Source organism: Caretta caretta, chromosome 8 (assembly GCF_965140235.1).
Source record: "Caretta caretta isolate rCarCar2 chromosome 8, rCarCar1.hap1, whole genome shotgun sequence".
NCBI classification, from domain to species: domain Eukaryota; kingdom Metazoa; phylum Chordata; order Testudines; family Cheloniidae; genus Caretta; species Caretta caretta.
This window is the reverse complement of record NC_134213.1, coordinates 103,420,344-103,442,316: the sequence shown is the minus strand read 5'-3', so window position 1 is coordinate 103,442,316 and position 21,973 is coordinate 103,420,344. Positions and strand designations below refer to the sequence as shown.

The following is a 21,973-nucleotide window of genomic DNA, read 5'->3' as shown; positions in this document are numbered from 1 at the left end:
GCACAACATCTGATTAATAAAGCAGCCCATTACTACTACTCCATTAAGCCCACTGGCAAATTGTATCGATGAAGAGTTCACTTTATGAAGTAGTCTCCTCCTATCGTCAGAAGAGAAATGTGCTTACAGAGAACATCTCCCTCTAAACTTGCAATAGCTTTTCACAAAACCAAAACAGAATACTGCTGTTTTCAAAACTATGTCTTCCAAGGAAAGTGCCTTTCTCTACTGCACCCATCACTGTGGTAAATGAAATCAAGCAGCAAGGGAAAAGGGAACCATGAGTATGGCTTAGTACAATTATACATTTCCTCAGCATTGTCAGGTCTTTTGGTTGCCATGGCAGTGTGTTTCCATGGAAGTCAAAACTTGAAGCCTGTTTCTGCCACTGGAACGTCCAAAGAAAATCAGCAGCCTTGGAAATTAACCAAGCTGCTCTTAAGTTGAAAACCAGCCCTCCCACAGCCTCTGCAAAAATAGACTGTCTTTCCATTTCTGACATAGGAGTAAGAGGGAAAAACGTACACCTAGGACCATTAGCACCCTTTTGTGCAATGAACGATATGGAAAGTAAACCCTTCTAAAAAGCTTTGCCAAGATTGAGCATGAATATTTGTATTAAAGGTCACTTGAAGATATATCATGCGCACAGACTGCAAAATCTTGCAAAATGTTCTGTTCCGCAAGATTTAAAAGAATGTAATTCAGTACTTTGAGATTAATGCGGGTTGGTTACTGTTCTTTTCACTTCAGTATGGGATTAATTAAATGCTGTCTATGGGGATGCCTTACTTAGGACTAAATATCAGTTTCCTTAAGGAAACGGTAGGTTAGTCCGTGTCCCTAGCTTCTGTATGCCCGAAACTGGGAGTGGATAACATCACTTGAGGATTACCCGATCTCTTCATTACTTCTGAAGTACCTGGCATTGGCCACTGTCAGAAGACAGGATATTGGGCTAGATGGACCATGAGCCTGACCTGGTGTGGCTGATCTTATACTCGTTAGATCTTTGATGCTTGCTAACAGCCTCACCGCATATCCTGACAGTCAGATTTCACCCGCCAAGGCCCACATGTGGGAAACAGCATAGGACAGACACCCAAAATGAGGGACCAAATTAATGCAGGAAAATTTAAATGATATCCGATTCCTCCTTGTAGAGAAATGACTTTCTATAATCTCACCATCATAATCCTGTGAGGCGAAGGGACACCAAGGTGTGTGCGGAATGTGCGACTAAAATGAGACATTCCTTGAAAGAAGGGACAATTGAGATAAAAGAAAAATTGGTACTCTGCTCAAAGGCTCAGATAAAAGTCATGGGGATGATTCATCAGGTCCTGAAGGTGGGTGGGGCCAGTGTCACTCTTACTGATCTGTAGAAACACTAATCCTCTTTAGATGGCACCTTGATGTATTGCAACAGGTCAAGGGAGTTCTCCCAAATGCAAACCTGAGTGATTCAGTGGTGATTCAGCCTCTTTTATATTGTCCCACTGGCTCTGATGTGATTCAGCAAGGAAATTGAGACACTTTCCAGTACGCCACCTTAAAGGCAGGGCTTGTGAAGACAAGGGCAAAACCACTGATACTCCAAGGATGCATCTTAGCCAGTACCTAATCTTGTGATTCATTCTCCATCTTCAGGAAGCAAGAAAACTGAAGAATTTAAGTTGCTGGCAAAAGTGTGAAATTTTCCACTTGTATGGAAAAAATGGCAAAGACATATTAAATATACCAAACTCCTTAGAAAACACTAGGACCTAACATATTTGAAATCATTAATTCTAATATGAAGACACAGGAGGTAAGAGGAGTAAAAGCATTTAGTAGTAACAGAGCTAAAGCACTGTTACCCCCTGTATGGATATTGTAGTACTTGGAGCATAGCTCCTATCTTATTTATCAAGACAAAAAAAGTGAACCTCCCTCTCCCTTTTGCTGTATTTCCTGCTGGATGCAAGAGAATGTTAAAACAGATGCATCTAACGCATATTTTAATAAAGTACCTGGAACAGGATATGACCAGAGGGCTGACTTTAAAATGAAGGTGATCACCAAGGAGGGATTCAAGAAGGCTGATGAATCAGAGATGCTGGCTGTCTGCCTTTGAATTCCAGCCATGTTCAGAGCTCCTTGAGAAGATTTACTGAACACTACAATATCTTTCATCATTCATCCTATCTGCTTCCTCCAGTTTTTTTAAGATTGAACACCGCACCCCTCAGTGTTGCAAGCTGTACTCTGCCTAGTGAATTGATGTTCATTTAAAGACAAGACAGCAAATTTGTGATCATCTATCCCTGTAGGATCTGAACTAGGTTTGTTCATTCATTTTAAAAATACATTCAAGATGAAGATTTTGGGACAACATTCAAAACTTTAGAGTTCTTAATGGAGTAAAGAAGTTTGCTTAAAGGTCAGTCAAGTTCAGGAGGTTCACTTAGTTTCTAACTTTATACAGAGGGAATCTACAACCAGTTTCACAAGGTAATGTTTTTTCCTCTGAACGCCTGAAAAATAAGAATCAGCTGAAGTTAGCCCAGATGACTGCATCCCTCCTCTTAAAACTCGTCGTCTCCAAATCTTAATACGTGCCAACTAGAACTTGAGACCACAGGACATCAGGTGACGTTCACAATCTTTTCATAAGCTTTGCTTTGACACCAAATATATATTGTCCACCTGGACTTAAGGGCACAGTCTCAAATTTAAAGGGACTGTTGAGAAATGTCTTCTGGATTCTATGTATCCAAAGGCTCAAATTCTCCTCTATATGTGTAGTAGTCTTTACCCATTAAGGGTGTACAGAAGAGCCATAATAAATGGTCTGCATCGATCGTAAGAGTGCAAACCTTTACATCAACCAATGTGATCACATTTTAAAATCAAAATGACAGTACGACCTGCATTCACAAGAGCCGGATGCTACGCTAAGATATACTGAAGCATCTCTCTCCTCCATCCCTCCCAGCAGGACCTACGGGCAGCAGCAGCTCCATGACTTTCAAACTGGCAATTCCTCATTGTATGTTTGTGTGTAAATACGTGCATGGTATGCTTCATTTCCTACTGTCTCCTACAGAAGGAGCAGGGAGAATGGACCAGTAAGCCAGCAGATCTTCCAAGATCCAAGGCCCCTGCTCAACTGACCTCCCCTCACCTTGACAATGCAGCTTCTTCTACCTCCACTGGACAGTAGCATCTGCAGAGGTATTGGGCTTGATGCAGAAGATCACTAGGTGAAATTTATGACTTGAGTTACACAGGAGGTCAGGCTAGATGATCATAATGGCTCCTTCTGGCCTTAAAAATCTAGAGATTAGTTTTACCATGAAAGAGACTATTACAACACTGGAGATGGATAAAGACAATATAGAAGGTAAATTAAAGTTTAATTTTCAGTACACAAGTTAACAAGAGTGTCACAGAGAGCGGTAAGCAAATTGCTTCCTGAGTTTTCAGTCTCCAAAATCAGACCAAAAATACACAGTAAATTATGGAATGTATTAAATCTATAACTTAACATATTTTAAAAAACAAGGCTAAGTACAATTCATAATCTTTACCACTGGCACAATATATAAAATAGTTTAAATAAAGTATAACGTTTTCTTATTAGTCACTAATACAGCATGTTGTATAAAAATATTTATATATAAAATACACACACTTCTCAAAAGGCAAATGTGAAACTCTGACAGACTGGGCGATGAAATCTGCTATAGTTCAGACTTCTCCATTTCCAATGGTTTCCTGTGTTCATTCTCTAGCTGTTTAGGATGATTAATCCTGAAATCTGAAGGCATATTTTTCACCTGCCATGACACATTAGGATAAATTTTCAAAAACGACTAGCACTTTTGCATGCCCAGCCTGAGACAACTTAAAAGGGCCAATTTTCACAGTGTGGATGCTGAGCGCTTTCTGAAAATGAAGTGCTGTTAAGGTACCTCAAGTTGAATACTTAAAATTGCTAAAGACTTTTGAAAATTTGGGCCAATGCACTTCCATGATCGCTCTTGAACCACCTTGGCTCAGTATGCATAATGTAACAATGCGGTAACAAAAACATTCTGATCTGAACCTCAGCCACCTGGTTTGACTGCTGCAAGTGCCTGACCATGCCCCCTCCCTGCCCTCACACAAACTGTATCTTCCCACTAGCTGGAAAAGCTCAGATTTCTCACCAAAACAATACTTGATTGGAACCTGTGCATTCACCCCTCCTACATCAAGAAATAGTCAGGATAACACAGGAAAAAATTAATTAGAGATATGCTCCTCATGAGATAAAGATCCCTACATCACTGTCCTTAGTATAACATACATTCATTTAAAGTTTCTCTGCTACGACTGCTATATCAGATTCAGATTTAAGAATGTAACTAGAAAGAAAAGGTGGAATTTAATGTATTAAAACAGAGAGCAACAGTTGAAATTGATATAAGTGAGTAAATTCTAGTTATGAGACTATAAAGAGATGTCTGGTATAGAACTAAAACAATGTTTGGGTCCATGTGCTTGCCCACTGGACCCCCTCCCCAAAAGATGAAAATCTACTTCCTGGCATTTGTGTTTATTGCCAAGGCCCTGATCCTGTTACATGCTTGAGCATCCTCAGCATCTTGCAGGATGTGCTTAACTCCAACTGAAGCCAATGGGAGTGGAGAGGGCTCATCAAGTTGCAGGGTTCAGCCTTAAGCATCCTCTGCACTTTCTGAGTCAGTAAGTGCTAAGGACAAGGGGCACTAACGGCCTTTTGGTGGGTTAAAAGAAATGTACGGAGTAGATCATTAGCAGCAGCTCCAGCTGATTAAAGGAGCAGCACCAAGAGGCCCCAAAGGAGCAGCACCATATAGTTTCCTACACAAGGGTAGATGAGTTGGGGGTAGAAAGTCTTTGTACTCAGACATGCAAAGCAAGAGAACTCTTCCAAATGTCCTCAAGTCTACATTTTAATGTGTGCTCTTTTAAGAGAAAATAAGGAAAGCTTAGTGATTTATCATCTCTGGAAACATAGCAGCAACCTCGCTTTCTTTAGTTTAAAAAGAATTTCAATTAAGTTGTCTTAATCTACTAAATCCATCAAGCAAAAACATTCCTACAAAATTTATCCATTTAAAAGGTACAAGTCCCTTTACAAATGAGCTTACTACTAAAAGTCATTACATCTTGATGTCTATTAGACTTTAAAATTCATGAAGTAAAGTCGATCAATCCCATTAGATCCTACAGCAAGCTCAGCATGTCAAAGGGCTGCATGAGTGACTGGCTGGAAGTCACCATTTTTGGTGGCTTGGGTCATTGCTCTGCGTTTGGCTAAGCGGGATTTGGATGGGGGAGAAAGCTTCATGGAACACATGGCCTGAGCGATGTTCTCTTGCTCTACGTCCAGATCATTCTCGTGCTGCGACAGTTGACGGTTAAGGGCAATGGCCTCTGCTGCAAAAAGCGTCAGGTCTTTCGTGCTGCTGTTCCTTCTGCGGGAAAAGGAAACTCAGATTATACAACGTATGCACAGAAACCACTAGACCCAGCTATGCACCTGCCAAGTCTTCTTAAGGAAGCATTTGTTTAGCAAGCAAGACACTTTGAGGTTTTGTTTTCACACTTGTACTTGTTAGGACGACTAGTGATTCACGTTATAACGTGGATCTGGTCCCATGGTTTGGGCACTAGTCTGGGACTCCGGAAACCTCGGTTCAAGTCCCTTCTCTGCCACTGACTTTGTGATACCTTGGGTGAGTCACAGTCTCTCTGTACTTCGGTTCTCTTCTGTAAAATGTGGATAATAGTTTCCCACCTGACTGGGTGTTGTGCCGATAAATACATTACAAGATTCGCAAAAAGAAAAGGAGTACTTGTGGCACCTTAGAGACTAACCAATTTATTTGAGCATGAGCTTTCGTGAGCTACAGCTCACTTCATCAGATGTTTTTCTTTTTGCGAATACAGACTAACACGGCTGTTCCTCTGAAACCTGTCATTACAAGATTGTGAAGCGAACTGATACTACAGTAATGGGGGCCACAGCAGAGACAGACAGACTTAGAAAGCACTTCAGAAATAAGTTAACCCTGCTGGTATTATTTGTATTATGGTAACAACTAGAGACCCCAGCCTCTCTATAATTAGACCCTGTACATAAACCTGAGTGAGGTAAGTACAATGCTCTTGTTACAGAGGGGAACAGAGCCCCAGGAAGTAAAGTGACTTACCCAAGGACACACAGTGATCCAGTGGCAGAGCTAGGAGTAGGACCTGGGTGTTCAGACTTGCAAAACCCCTCTGCCACAGGGCCTGTTGCTCAGAATTTTCCACCAAAACTGTCACTGAGGCCTGACCTTACTCCCTCTTGAATTAATGGCACAATTCTCACTGACTTCAATGGGAGAAGGATCAGACCGTGTGGGTGCAGCAATCATTCACCCATCATTGAAACAACTCCCTTAGACACCGTGCGCCTACATGTCTTTCCTCCTGTGCCCCACACCTCCCATCCCACCCTTCAAATCCCTCCAAGCACCTCAACACAGAGGAATGCCCTTTATTGCCTCTCCCACAACTAATCCAGATTAGATATAAAAAAAATCCCAAGCATTAGCACAACAAAAAAATTATTACAACCATATGTGCAAAATAAGCGTGCTTTCCCTAAAGGAGCTCTCCCAAGTTGTTACCCTAACGCTCTCCCCAGAACCCAGGTGGTGAGATTACTTTAATCAGTAAGTGTCGCCTCAACTAAATCTCTCTTGCTCTCATGCCTTTTATATTCCATGTGGAACATAGGGCCTTCATCACTGCCTTCCATCTTTGGTGGTCTCCTGCTGCTCTTTGAGCTTCTTCCCAGGTCATTTGGACAGCTTTCAGTTCTGCTTCTATTGTGCAGGTCCATGTTATCTTTGTTCTACTTTGTCGCCTCTTGCCCTGAGGGTTCCAGTCCAATGCCTGTCTTGTGATGTTATTCTCAACTAAAGCAACAGATTCTTAACAAGGAAGGTTACCTTTGAAGAACTTGTGGCGTGGGCAATCCCCTTTCAGGAGCCTGCTATAAAATTTTAATTAAAAAGTTAGGTAAATTTCCTTACTGTACTTGCATTTGTGCTGCCCAAGATTTTCCAACAGAAATCTATTCTCTGCCCACCCCGCATCGTTACAACCAAAACACTTCATATTGAATGACAGATTTTCTATTTTCCGAAGACTTTAATAGGACTCAACACATTTCTCAGCTTCCTTGTCTTTAAAGGAAATCCCACAGGGATTCAACAATTGTGCAACTAAGGCAGTTTAATAATTGGGAAGCTCTAAATATAGTATGCCTGGAACAGCAGAACAAGCTTCATTTGTATCCAGTACAAACTGGATGTACATACTTTCCTGAACTGGAAACTAACATACAAGATCACGCAAAATATTAAGGGTCCTCAAAGCCATCACCTAGAATTCACCAGGGTTCTTAATCACTGTATTAGAGATCATATGTCCCCAAAATAATTTCTCCGGTCCAGTGCCTGGAAGCCACAGGGGAAGCTATTTAAATGCACAGGCCAGTAATGCTGGAGAGCAAAAAGAGTGCCTTACATTAGCACCTAGATATATTCCTGCTAATATCACTTATCCATGGTGCAAACAGCAGCTTGAGGAATAAAACCATTGGATGTTATTTACTTGATTAAACAAGGCACACGCTGATACAGATATGGGCGGAGTGGCCATGGCTGAAGATGATGGCTTGTAGCATGACTCAGGAGAAGCCAATCTGCAATGCTTTAAAAGGATACCTACCCCTTGCAGCCACACATGCTGAAGAACCTGAGCAGCACCAAGTCTTTCTTTGGCATCACGAACTAGCAACTTTGAGATGAGATCTTTGGCATCATTGGATATATGAGACCAGTCCTTGTCCGGAAACTCATACTTGCCTTCCTGGATACTCTCAAAGAGCTTATTCTGCCAAAAGAATATTCATTTATACTAAATATTAACTACAAGTAAGAGAAAAGGTTTTGTTCCTGCCCTTTACAATATTTCAAACCCAAAAACACTATACCCTTTGAAACAGCAGGTCCCAACTTCTCACTTTTAGCTGGAGGGCTTTGGTAGTTTATGTTAAACCCAGCTAGTGACAATGTAACCAGAGGCCCAAACACCAAGATGCAAGTCTCCTAGCCCATGAGAGGAAGAGGGGTTGCCAACTCTCAGACTGCAAATTTAAGAGGCGCACTCAGCATATTAGCATCTGTAACTCACATTTCTACCTCACCCTCCCCACATATCAGTTAAAGTTTATTCTCTCTGAGGATTACTAGTTGGGTTATAGGAAAAACCCAGAATGACTTGCTTTGCAGCCCAATCTTATGTGCCAGCCAGCCCTATAAAGTTCACAGAGTTATATCAATCTCTCCCAAACATCCCAGATTATGCAGTCACCTGACAGACTCTGCAGACTTCTCCCCTGTCCCAGCCACAGTCTGTGCCACAGTTCCCCACAAAAGGGGGGTAGCCACTGAGCATGATATACAAAATCACACCCAGACTCCACAGATCACATCGCTTGTCATAGAATGTGGCCTCCTCTGTGAAGACTTCGACCACCTCTGGTGCCATGTATTCCGCAGAACCACACTGGTAAACAGAGAATTCAAATTCGTTTTCAATGGGTGTGGTGGTGAACAATCAATGCAACCAATACAACATGCAAAAAGGGGACCATGAAACTGGATAGGGTTGTCATATTTGAAGAACTATTTAGAGTAATGCTGGGATGATTGTAAGAAGTGGTCTAAAGATGGGACTAGGAGCCAAGGTGTACTGACTATTAATCAAAAAGAAAAGGAGTACTTGTGGCACCTTAGAGACTAACCAATTTATTTGAGCATGAGCTTTCGTGAGCTACAGCTCATGCCTCTGACATGGGCAATGTAGATTTCTTAAGTCAGAACTATTCTGCTTTTGCATCTCTCAAGAATAAAATGGGGCTGCGGAGAGGCTTAATGTTTAGAAAGTTCTCAGACCATGCAAAATGCTAAGTGAGATAGCCAGCTCTAGCTGTCCTAGGTGTGCAGGGATAAGGAGAGCACAGAGCACTTGAAATTTTTTTGAAAAAAGCTTGTTTAATGTTTATGGTTTTTCAAAATGCAATGCATATTTAACTAATTGCCTTTATGACAAAAAAAACTAGCAACGTAAGTGGACGGTCTTCTATACAAAATTTTTAAAATTAATTCCTGCTCCACTCTCAGATTATCCTTTCATTGCACTGCCAAAAATAAACTGTCTGGGTTTATGTAGCGACGTGTGTTACAACTACATAGACAGTGGAAAAGCAGTAATGTAGCTTGAAATTCAGTCTTCTGCCCATAATTTAATTGCTCAGTCCTCCGAGGCTCAGCTACCAATTCCAAATATTATACACTGAATAATATTGTAGAAATACGTACTGAAAATGCATTTTTAACCCAATCTTTACCTATAAAAATAAAAGCTATGCACAAGCCTCCTTATTCAAAAAAAATGAGGAAGGGGAATTTTAATAATGACAGATTTCACACCACTTAGAAATGACCAACAAAAAAGCAGACAAATAGCTAAATAATCAGTTACTGTACCAGTTGCTGTGCAACAGTCAGAACTAACAGAGAAACAAATACACAAAATTTTAAAAGTTCACTGAGTCTGATCTCTGTCAAGACAGAGTGTTTAATACACATATAACAAACATTTTAGACTACACAATGCAAAAAAAAGGTTGGTTGGCTTAAGAGGATCACTACCTTTTAGTCAGATGTTTTGGAGAACCCCCAAAATTATGATTCAAGTTGTCTTCCTGGCTGTGAATCACAAAGTCTAATAGACTGCACACAAGCACCAACTAATGCACACAGTATGTTACTGCTATCATTTGCTAACTACACCACTGGCTTTTGGATGGCGCAGCAAGATTCGTGACGGCATTTGAGAAGGGTAAATCATGTGAAAAAGCTGCTTGCAGAAACATGTGCAATCAAACAGAATCAAAAGCTGAAACAATTCCTTCAGTCAGTAGCAGATGGACCACAAGGGCACTTTTTCCATCCTTTTATTTTTGTATTGCATCCCCTCAGGACTGAGGAAACAGACAGAAAACCACCTAAGCTGTTTTTGCAGCTGCCCAAGAAATATCCTTTGCATATGCTAATTGTATTTCATCTGTTAAACAATGAAAGACACAGAATGTTCATAGCAGATTAATGGGCGTGATTATTGTCCTTTCCCTGCTCAGATGGAAAATCCGAGGTAGTGGATGAGAGATGGACAGTCCTAGCTACTAAACCCGTGATCAAAGGGTGCATCTTCTACCGTGATGTGTTTCTTTATTCCTTTCCTATTTACAGAAGGATTATTTTTAAAAGAGAAGCAAAGGAGCTATCTTGCGGTGATTTGATTTCCTCCCCAAACAGAGCTTCTCTGCAGTTGGAAGTTCATTATAACTGGAATTGCAATGGGCACATTTTAGTGCTTTGAAACACTTAGTGATTTTTTTCAGAGTAGCAGCTGTGTTAGTCTGTATTCGCAAAAAGAAAAGGAGTACTTGTGGCACCTTAGAGACTAACCAATTTATTTGAGCATAAGCTTTCGTGAGCTACAAGCTTATGCTCAAATAAATTGGTTAGTCTCTAAGGTGCCACAAGTCCTCCTTTTCTTTTAGTGATTTTTTTTCTGCTTTACTATTTATTATTTGTATGGAGACAGTGCCAAGAGACTTCAGTCAAAATCAGGCATCCGCCATGCAAACTGCTGTACAAACACACACAGGGCTTCTCATCCCCAAAAGTTTACAATTTAAGACAAGACAACTTGCAAATATGACAAATGCCTCGTTTGCAAAAGGCTAGCTGTGTGCATAACTGGATGGTTTTCAATCATTTATATGGAGTTCCCTCCCCTATCCCTTAAATAGAGAAAGCCTGCAATCCACAATCTCTGCACCCCTAGACAAGGAATTGGTTTAGTATGATCTCTCCATATTTAGAGTAGTTCCAGTAAGCCCTTTATAACCTCTCCTTTAGAGGTCTCAGTGGTTGCTTTACAGTGTAAGTAATGGGGCAGAAAACAGAGGGTTACATACTGGAGTAGTTAATTCAGGAGTAGTTATTGGAGTACACGCACTGTTCAGTTTCACTCCACTACCAAGGTCAAAGTCACATATTTTCACTGGTGACACCTGAAAATGGGAAATTAAAAAAAAAAAAAAAAAAAGGAGTTAAGAGGTTATGGAAGCCAGAAACTAACAAAATAATTACACAGGTGTCAGTCCCCATGGCCTGAAAATTTTCACTTTAACAAGAAAATAAAAAAGCACCTTTTCTGGAGATTCACACAGTATGTTTTCAGGCTTCAGATCCCTATGTGCAATGCCTAAAACATATGAGATAAAATGTGCATTAGTAAGATTCCCTCAAATTTTTCATCTCATTCTACCTTTCTTCACTGCAAGGCAGCCTCATAGGGCTATTCTGAGTCTAGGTCTGATATAAAAAAGCTATCTAGCCTGAGGTTCTTTAATGACAATAACTAGATGATGAGCAGTGTACATTTGGATTGCACTGTATATGTCCCGCTGTATTTATTTTATGAAATTACATTTGTATGAAAGTCAGTAAAGTAAAAAGATCATTTGAAACACTTTGGAATTACTCAGTACACACCAAAATAACGATGCACTAAGTGGCTTATTAAAACCAATGAGCTGTAAGAAATATTTACACATACATGTATGCATGACAGTTTAACGGCCAATCAGAGGGGCTGATGGAATGACCAGGCGGGGGCCAGAAGGGCCCTATATAAGACCAGCAGCAGAGCACAGTAGTTCAGTCGCAGCTTGAGAAGTAAAGACTGGGTGACTGGTTGGCTGAAAGGGCAGCAGCAGTACCGTGGACAGCTCACTGCAGACAGGACTGAATCCCAGGGAAGACTGTTGAAGACCGGGTACCTGGCTGGTGGGAAGAGCAGCAGGACCAGTGGAAGGTGAGTGCAGGCAGGCTGCAGCCCAGGGAGACTAAGCACAGAACCTGGCCAGGCCAGCAAGGTACCCAGATGGGCCCCGCTGGTCTTGTTGAAGACTGAGCCCAGGGAGGCCTGCTGAAACACCACCAGCTGCAGGTACTGAGATGGGCCTCGGCTGGGTGGCTGAAGAAGGCACTGCCTCTGGGAAGAAGCCCAAGAGTTACGGCCCCATACCAGGGCCAAAATAAGAACTTGGGACTGTATACCCCGGAAAGGGGGGGGGGGGGAAGGGGAGTCAGTGTAGGTGGCTCGGCCGGAGGGCTGAGTTGCTGAAGACCTGTCAAGAGAGGATTCTCTGCTCCTTGAAGTCTTTAAACCACGATTTGAGAACTTCAATAGCTCAGATATAGGTGAGAGGTTTTTCGCAGGAGTGAGTGGGTGAGATTCTGTGGCCTGCGTTGTGTAGGAGGTTGGACTAGATAATCATAATGGTCCCTTCTGACCTTAGTATCTATGAATCTATAAACATCAGCTGGGGGAGTGCTTGTGAGAGGCAAGCGCTGCCCTGATGCAAGACCAAAAAATATCTAATCGAGAGAAAAGGGGCCATCCAGAAGAGGTGGGTGCCTCCCCCAGTGAAAAGAACGGTGTTTGCTGGCTCTATCAGCCAGAGGGGCACCCACGAGAAGTAGGTGCTGACCCCGTTACACCAAAACACACATAATCGGAAGCATCCAAAAACCCAGAAAAGGGAGTAAATTGGAGGTCTGTTTATTTGATTAAACTGATTTCTCGAGGGCAACACAGAAAAACATGAGTCTTAAGGCGGCACCTGAAACACACATCCACCCAAACAACATATGGAGGTGGTTTTATAGTACTGAAGCACTACTTCTTCATGCACCTGATCAGCCAGTTACCAAAAATTCTCCATCCAAAATTAAATTTAAGAAGGGTGGTTATAGCAAATGAATCACCAGAAGTAAATTGTTGAACTGCACAACTAACCTGCTTGCAGTTTAATGACCGTCTCAGCAACACAATTTTGCAAAAGTTGCTAAGCTTTGACACACCTGCTATTTACTATTTTGGAGTATGAGAAAGTAAGGGTGCTTTATAAATAACCAGGAAGGAGAAGAGTCAAATCCTATTAGTTTAGGACATTAAGCCATTTCCTGCAGTTAACTAGAAAAATAGTTACATTTCTAACCCAAAGGATTCTTCAAAGCGTTAATACTGGTGCAACCCATTTTTGTGCATGGAAGAGTGTTGTGATCAAGATTGTCTTAAGATAACATATCTGGGATTTCTAGCTAGTCTCCCAATATTCGTCCCTCTATTTGTCCCCAGCTCCTACAATGTATTTCACTGCTGTGGGTTAAGGTTTTGTGGGTTGCAGATTCTTATTTGCATTTTTGGGTCCACTATGTAACAAATTCACTTCGTAATTACTCCACAGTGCCTCGGAAGGAAAGCAGCCACCTTTTAAATATTCATGCAATGGTTTGTTAGCTAGCCATGGGGTTTCTTCCCAAGTGTGCCATATGAGTGTTTGAGGAAACTGTCATTCCTTTAAGTTTTAGAATATCGCTAACTGGAAGATTAGTTGCCTTGCTGTTAGGGAACGTTTGAGTTAAGAAGTCATTTGCAGCATCAGCATCATGACAAAGTGATGTGTGATAACACTGCTTTAATTTCCTGTTTACTTTAGTGTTGTGAGAGCCGCTTACTAATTATTTTAATGCCACACAGTAGAACCATAAAGTAAATGGGAAATCGAAGGAATTATTACTGCAGGTGCTTCTGCAGCCAAATGACAAAATCCAAACCAGGACAAACAACAAGTTGAGTCACTGTTTATGAAGCCATTTTGCAAAAGCTTCCCTTGTCTCCCCTTTCCAAAGGAAAGCTAATGATTGATAGTAATTACCAGAGCAAGAAATGAGCTGAGTGGGGAGGCATCTTGGATTTTACTAGTGACATTTCCCAACACTAAGTGCTTCAATATTAAATGCAAGCCTTTTTTTTTTTTTTTTTTTAATAAATTCACCTACTTTTGCTAGACACGCTCACCTCTCCATGTCTGGGAAAACGTGAGAAAAGCTCAACATGCCGACACCTGCGGTATGTCTTGAACAGACAGTACCTATATATAGGTTAACATATGATCTTACTATAACCTTAACAATTTCTGTACTTTTCCTAGATACTCTGCCTGAACTTTCTGTTGCTCAATTTACCCATCACTCTAAGCCAGAGGGGGGCAAACTACGGCTCATGGGCCACATCTGGCCCGCAGGACCCTTCCCTCTGGCCCCCGAGCTCTTTAGGAGCGGGGTCAGGAGAGGTTGCAGAGGAGTAAGCCCAACTCCCTGGAAGCGGGGTGAGTGGGGCAGAGACTGGCCCCTCCCCTTCTGCTCCCCTCCCTTCCTGCCTCCCTTGCAGTCACAGTGCCCCCAGCACCTGGGCAGCGTGGCTATCGCGCGGCCAGACCTGGTGCTCCAGGGCAGTGTGGTCAGGGGGAGTTCCTGGGGGGCGGGGAGGTGAGGAGAGGAGCAGGGGTGGGGGGTTGCAGGAGGGTGGTCAAGGGGCCCTGCTGCCGGGGACAGGGGCAGAGCAAACCAGGGCCCCCCTCCACCTCCAGCATGCTTGGCCCGTCCCCAGCAGCCAAGCCCAGACAGGGAGTGAGCCCTGCCCGACTGCCAGGGAGAGCAGCCAAACGAGCAGGGGAAACACACAGGGAAAGGACTAAGCCCTCTTTTCCCCCACCCCACAGGGCGGGGAGGGTTGGATAGGGGGCGAAGAGCAGGGGAGATTGGATAGGGGACGGGCGTCCGGGGGGGGATGGTCGGGGGGGAAGACAGCAGGGGTGTTTGGATAGGATGCACGAGTCCCAGGGGGCAGTCAGAGGTGGGGAGCAGGGGGGTTCGGATGGGGGTGGGGGCCAGGCCACACCTCGCTGTTTGGGGAGGCATAGCCTCCTCCAGCCTTCCCTACCTAGCCCTCCATACAATTTCTGTACCCGATGTGGCCCTAAGGCCAAAAAGTTTGCCCACCCCTGCTCTAGACCATAACTCTCAAACCACACCACACAAAGGGCAGATCCACAGCTGCTGTAAACTGTCAAAACTCCATTCTCTCCAGCAGCATTTATACTTGTAGATCGTTACCTTGCTTTAGTCATTATATAGCCAAGCTATTAAGATTAGCAATACATCTTTCTCCATAAATCAGTTCATCAGCTGGTTAGCTAGCTTAAGATCTTCTCTGTATTCCACCCCGCAATTTGACTTCTGATATTAAAGTGCTTAGAGATTTACAATATTCCATATACCTTAAGTCTGCCATTTTATTTGTTCCTCAATTGCTTAACATTACATTAGTAGCCGAAAGCCCATACTGTTGTACAGGTACAATTTGTAAAGTCATGTGTGTATAAACAGCTAAAAATGGCTGAGAATTTATGAACTGGACAACAGACTACAAATCCCACTGATTGAACATGATGATATTCTGAACCAAAAGCTTTCAACCATGCTTGTAGCTACTTCAAACCCTTCACGCTGACTCAGACATTTTAGGCTTCAGAGTAACAATCTTGGAATTTTATTATATAGATTCTTTACCTTTTATGGGCTTAATCCAGCAAGGTGTTGAGCACTCTGGCCCCAATCCAACAAAAGATTTAAGCACATGAGTAGTTCTGGGACTTAAAGATAAGCACATGCTTAAGTGCTTTGCTGAACTGGGGCCAAAGTGCTCAATATCTTGACAGATAGAATCCTAAACCTACAGAGCATTTGCAATCCTGATTTGTAGGGTGGAACAAGGGCAGGGAGTAAATAGCTTTATACTGTCCATTGGAGAGAGAGAGATTTAATGTCTGGTTACATGCAATCTAATTCAGACACTCTGATGGTGCAGTAATGAGAGCACATAATGAACAAAGTAACTCAACTCAGATAGGACCACCAAACAGCCAAATGGTAACTCTTTTAATAGTTTAATTGTGCCCATTGAGTTCTGTGTCTATGTATATTAAAGCTGTGCAACATATTTTAATTTAGAGCTTGAGAATCCACCCCAAATTGTATAAGGGATTGGGAACAAATTTTACAGTGAGATTATTTTCCACAAGAAGATGTGCACGTCTTTGCTCCTGCACAAAGTTCTATTGAAATCAGTGTGTCTTCAAGCAGGCATGAGGATTTGCTTGCATGCAGCTACTAGCATGGTTGGAGCCTTTAGGCTGGAGAACATATCTTACTGTAAAACTCAGCTGAATAGAGCTATTCTGGACAAATATTGTGAAAAGAATCCAGGTAAGACTGAAAGGAGACTGCAAAAAGTAAAAGTAGTTCTGTTCCAATAGTCATCACATACTGGTTTAAGCCCCAAACAAAAACAGACCTAACTTTCAATATTAATTCTCCCTGGCTGGTGATTTCCAACAGGAGATACCCACTTAAACACAACTCTAACTAATAAATGTTTGGGAATTTGACATGACTGGAAAGGTTAGCAAAGTTAATGCTTAATTCTGAATATTTATGGATTAATTTTATAATCTGACATGTAGAACCTCAGTTAGGAGCACATAGAAGGGTTTGTTGTTATTTTTTACCTTTTGTATGCAGAAAATCCAGAGCAGACGCAATGTCTCTTACCACCCTGCTGGCTTCCCGTTCATTAAAGTGCTTTCGCTTTTGTATGTGGGCTAGGATCGAACCTGTGAAAGTGACAAGCAAACAGAAGAAGAGATTATTTGAAGCAGAGCTACTGAATGTAAATACTGCAAGTATCAAACGCCAAAGGCCCTGTGTATATTGGGATTGGAGTTGTGTTAGCTTCAACCTCTTTGTAACTAGCACAGGTCTGATCCCAGTGTGAACAGTACTAAAATTTAAGAAGATTATTCATAATTACATTAGAATAGGATTTCACGCTTGCTCAATTAACGTTACATGGGTTTTGTTTCATTCGGTATTAGTTTATATTTTTATGGAAAACATGTAAATGTAACTAGTAACAAACATTAAAATCCTCTGTCTTTGATTATTCTTTGGATTAGCTTGTTGGTAACTAGCACATTTGGACAAAACTCAATGACAGAAAAAGGATATAAGGCAGCATACTTGATACACAGTTTTGCAAGAGTGAAAATCTAGCATGTTATAATGAACTGAAAGTGCACAGAAGATACCCTGATTTGGTAGGAAGTGGGTATTACTGCAGATACGCAAATATTCTCTGTGTGTAAAATACCACTGGCCTGGTAGTGAATTTCAAAAACGGATCTAACCATGGCCCAGCACCTGGATTGCTGCTGAACATTTGCTACAGCACAGTGGGACTATACCTGCTGTGGTACAGAATGACATGGGTGTCATCTAACTTTGTGTAACCTATGCTTGACTGATGAATAAGTTGCTGTAGAAGTCAAACACACGCACTTGTTGTCCCTCAGTGCCAAAAACAAACCTCTTATTTTAGATATGCATCAAAACTTCCACTAAAGTCAAGGTGAGATGCTTACATATTTGGGCAGAATGTCCCCCTCTGTGCTTGGAATCCTGAACAAGACCTTTCAGACACAACACTAGGGAATGCAGATCAACTTTCAGACAATATTAGAGTCCCTTTAATACAGGATAAAGGCTTTTCCCGCACATACGTTTACATTTTCCTCCAACATAAAATCTTTCAAGGCTTACAGTTAATGTTGCCCACTAGGCTCCTACCATACTAAGTGGCCCTAAACGCCTTTTCTCCCCCCCCCCCCACACACACACACTCAGCATGATTGTTATATTTACCAGAAAGATCAGGCAGTGAGGACGAAGGACAAATTGCCACCTCTTGATATGAAATCCTTGAGGCAGTGGATGTTTATACACTGAGCTACTTCAGCCCTATTATTTTGAATTGGTAGATGCCCAGGAAGGAAACCTCACATACTGTACTATGTGGAGGGTGATGTTCCCCTCCCGCATATTTATCCATTAGGCAGCTGCTGCCACTTTTGCATAGTGGCAACCCATACGAGAAAGGGACATGGCTGATCAATGGTGAACACAGTCAAAACTAAGCCTATGGTAACTAGGCAATATTTACAGAGAAAGCAAGCCTCATTCTAGCTTGATAGAAGGATACAAAGACTCTTGGAGCATTTGAAGTAGGGTTGCAGGGCCTGAGGAAGCCTACTCTCAGTACATATTTCAATCATGCACAAGCTCTACCTTGCTAATGGCAAGGGCTTCTAGTTTGCTAAGCCTTGCCCCTTAATAATCTACTGTTCAGAGGGTCTTCCCTGTAGAGTTGTTAGATACATCTTTAAAAAAGCAAATCAGCTTTCTTGTCTTTTTCGTCCTTGTGGAAAAGGGCCAATAAGCGAAATGTTCCATGTTATTTCAGGTATCAGTTTCATTCAGCAGAAGACTGAAATATTTTTTTAAAGTTTATTTTAGATACCTTTCTGTATACAGACAGTCTGTTAGCTCTTCTCAAACAGGAATTAGACTGAATAGTGGTGAGAACACAATCAGATAGTTCCTTGATCCAGTCCACACAGAATGCGTGATTGAGGGAAACCCACATGTGGGAACCTGGTCATCCTCCAGATGTTACATATTCAGATTCATGGATTCCAAGGCCAGCAGGAATCCCTGTGATCATCTACTCTGACCTCCTGTATAGCACAGGCCATAGAACTTCTCCACAATAATTTCTACAGCAGTTCTCTTAGAAAAATTGCCTGTGATGGACAAGCCACCATGGCCCTTGGTAAATTGTTCCAAAGGTTAATTACCCTCAATGTTAAATATTTACACCTTATTTCCAGTCTAAATTTGTATAGCTTCCACTTCCAGATATGGTTAGACCTTTCTCTGCTAGACAGAAGAGCCCATTTTTAAATGTTTTCCATGTCGGTACTTTTAGACTGTAATTAAGTCACCCCTTAATGTTCTCTTTGTTAAGGTAAACAGACTACGCTTCTTGAGTCTATCACAATAAGGCAGGTTTTCCTATCTTTTAATCACTCATGGCTTTATCAACGTTCTTCTTGAATTGTGTACAACAGACCTGGACACAGTATTCCAGTTGCAGTCACACTAGTGCCAAATACAGACATAAAATAACCTCTCTACTCATATGCAAGATTCCCCTGTTCATTCATCCCAGGATTGCACTAGCTCTTTTGGCCACAGTGTCACGCTGGGAGTTCGTGCTCAGCTGATTACAGTGACCCTGAAAAAGATTTGGGGGTTGTGGTGTATAGAGTCCCCCATCCTATAAGTATGGCCTCCATTTTTTGTTCTTAGATGTATACATTTACATTTTAATGTACTAAAATGCATATTTGTTTGCTTGCACCCGGTTTACCAAGAGATCCAGGTCATTCCGTATCAGTGACCTGTCCTCTTCATTTTTACAATTTCCCCATGTGTGGCATCAGCACTGATAAAATTTGTTATGTATACTGTATCATTTATTCAAAAGGGACTTTTGAGAATGGAGAGAGAAGACTTTTAGGATGCTCTGGAATGAATGAATAATATGTACTCAAAATTCAATCTTGTTCCACTTTCAGGTGGGTTAATCATGTAAATTAAGAAGAAAAAAAAGCTAAATTTAAACATAAGCAATTTAGACATTTTGTTTAAAAGCTCCAAGGCAAAGACATTAGTGGTAGTTGAGAGTCTGTTTAACCAATTACCACAGTCACAGTAAGGCACGACTGCAATAGGAAAGTGCAAGTTACGCAACCCTCTGGCTAACTGCACAGCCACATAGCTTGGACAATGAAGTCCTATACAAATATATTTGTAAAGCGATGTGAGAGCTGAATACAACCTTGCACATAAACCAAATTATAGTCAGAGGGGCCAGACACACTGCTGAGGACAAAACCAATATCTGATGGAGTATATGCAGTGTTGCATGTCAGGCATAGGAAATTAGAGATTCACCCCAACTCACATTATTTCAAGTGCGTTTCAATGGTACTAGTTTAAATACACAGATATAAAACTGACACATAGAGTTCAGATCCCAACCTCAGCTGGGGATGTGGGCTGAAGGAGAGAGCCCCTCTTGTAAGTCATAAGTACACCCACACCCCTACCCAACTGATACAGGAGCTATACACACAGCCCCTTTATTACACTCTGATAAAATGGGTTACAAGTTATTTGGGAAGAGCATGGAAGGAGGAAGGGAGACGGAAAGAGGACTCATGCTTTCAAAGCATGCACTTAATGTAAGACCGTTCCCATCTTCTATTTGAGATAAGCCTTATCTAATTAAACTCGTATGGGAAGACTGCAATTCCTACAAAAAAGACAATTCAACATCAAAGAGTTTTGGGACATTATCAGGCAGCATCTTAAAAGGACAAGAGAAGCATCTTGCTTTTTGAAATATGTCATAACTACTGATGTTTCAAGGGAAAATTTGTATCTAATGTTTTGCTAAAGAACACATATACCCCTAGCACTGTCTCCTGTCAAGCACCACTTTTGCCTGACTAGCAATGGCAGAAAGCACACTCCCTTGTGAGGTGGTTAAGGCATCCTCCTTACTAACCCATCAGTTTCCATGTTATTGAAAACCAGTGCCCAAGCATGCTTAATTGGACAAGTCCTCAAAAGACTCATAAGCAAGCTGTTATAATTCAGTGTTCTAAGCCAGAAACAAAGTATTATTTACAACAGTTCCCCATAGCCTTCCAGAAAAATAATAAGTCACTGAACATCTACATCATATTATTAGGACATAAAATGCTGCCACAGAGTGCTGTGTCAATGTGACAGCGTGACATCCGGAGGTGTCTGGATCTGCTAAGATCATGCAAAACATTTCTGAAATTTCATCCTATTTTCCCCCTTTCCCTATGGATACTATTTGACTTGATAATTATACTCCAAATCTTCCAGCCTAACGAAGTTGAACATTTCATTATTTAACTATAAAGCAGATGATCTGTAAACGTATGATCAGCTACATCAATATGCACCTTATCATGCATTTAAAATAAATCCTTCATCCTGTTTTAAAGAGTTCTCTTTAAAACACTGAGACAATGATAGATCAAGCTAACTGTTAATAAAAATGAACAAATATGTACAGTACCTCCTCGCAATTTCTCAAAGACAAGGTAATACCTTGTGTCATCTTCAAAAAATTCTATTAGCTCCAAAATGTTCCTTAAAGAGAAAATAAAAAACAACAAGCAAACAATGGAAAAAGTGTGTTAAATATATTTATATATATGCTAAAAATATGAAGTGCTAGAAGTAACCGAAAAATGAAAGTACTAATTGAGAAATAGATTATATTTGTAGCCTGTGGGATTAAAAAAATTGTATGTTCACTTTACACGGGTCAGATTCCCCTACTTAAATTTCACATCACTGAAACATAAAGTAGTCTACTTGGCAGGGTTATAAAAAGAGAACAGCTGAAAGGCAACAGAGGAAAAATGAGCTGTAATAGTTTGCAGTTAATAATTTGGAACAGTGTGTCTGTCCTGAAGGCAAGAACAAAAATAATTACTCGCCATTCTTCTCCTCTGTAAGTCATAGAGTGGAACTTAACACTGCTTGAAGGAGACAGCAACATCTATCTGGTAGACTCTGGGCTCAGTGTGATAACCAACAGGTCATAGCTAAGAGTTGCTTAGCTAGGCTGTGTTCATTGCAGCAGAAAGTATAAACATCCCTCATTGCCTTAAGAATTACAAACACACAAGATCAGTCTGCGTTTAAGTAAGCATGAAATTCATACTTTGCACGTTGTCATGAAAGTTTCATTTTTTAAATCACTTACATATTGGATGCACATGCATTGTTGGGTGCATACCAGAAATTGAGATACGACACGTCCCTCAAAGAATCTAACAAGTTCTACCAGTTGTTTTAGAAATGGCCTTACAAAAGAAGTTGTAACACCGGGCAGTATGAAAAAGATGCTTAAT

At 41.4% G+C, this 21,973-nt stretch overlaps 1 protein-coding gene across 5 annotated transcripts in view; it reads right to left on the bottom strand.

Annotated features, from left to right (window-relative positions):
* Window positions 1–3,379: 3,379 nt before the first annotated feature.
* MKNK1 (MAPK interacting serine/threonine kinase 1) overlaps window positions 3,380–21,973 on the bottom strand; it is a 38,655-nt gene continuing 20,061 nt past the window's right edge. For 4 of the 5 annotated variants that reach the window (XM_048862648.2, XM_048862652.2, XM_075131869.1 and 1 more), the window contains 8 exons: window positions 21,130–21,203; window positions 16,622–16,726; window positions 11,351–11,406; window positions 11,117–11,212; window positions 8,440–8,634; window positions 7,795–7,959; window positions 7,011–7,054; window positions 3,380–5,486 (listed from right to left, as the gene is read on the bottom strand). In XM_048862648.2, the coding sequence (XP_048718605.1) occupies window positions 5,255–5,486; window positions 7,011–7,054; window positions 7,795–7,959; window positions 8,440–8,634; window positions 11,117–11,212; window positions 11,351–11,406; window positions 16,622–16,726; window positions 21,130–21,203 (967 nt within the window). In that variant the 3' untranslated portion in view covers window positions 3,380–5,254. The remainder of the gene's footprint in view (window positions 5,487–7,010; window positions 7,055–7,794; window positions 7,960–8,439; window positions 8,635–11,116; window positions 11,213–11,350; window positions 11,407–16,621; window positions 16,727–21,129; window positions 21,204–21,973) is intronic. The other variant, XM_048862654.2, reaches the window with a different exon arrangement.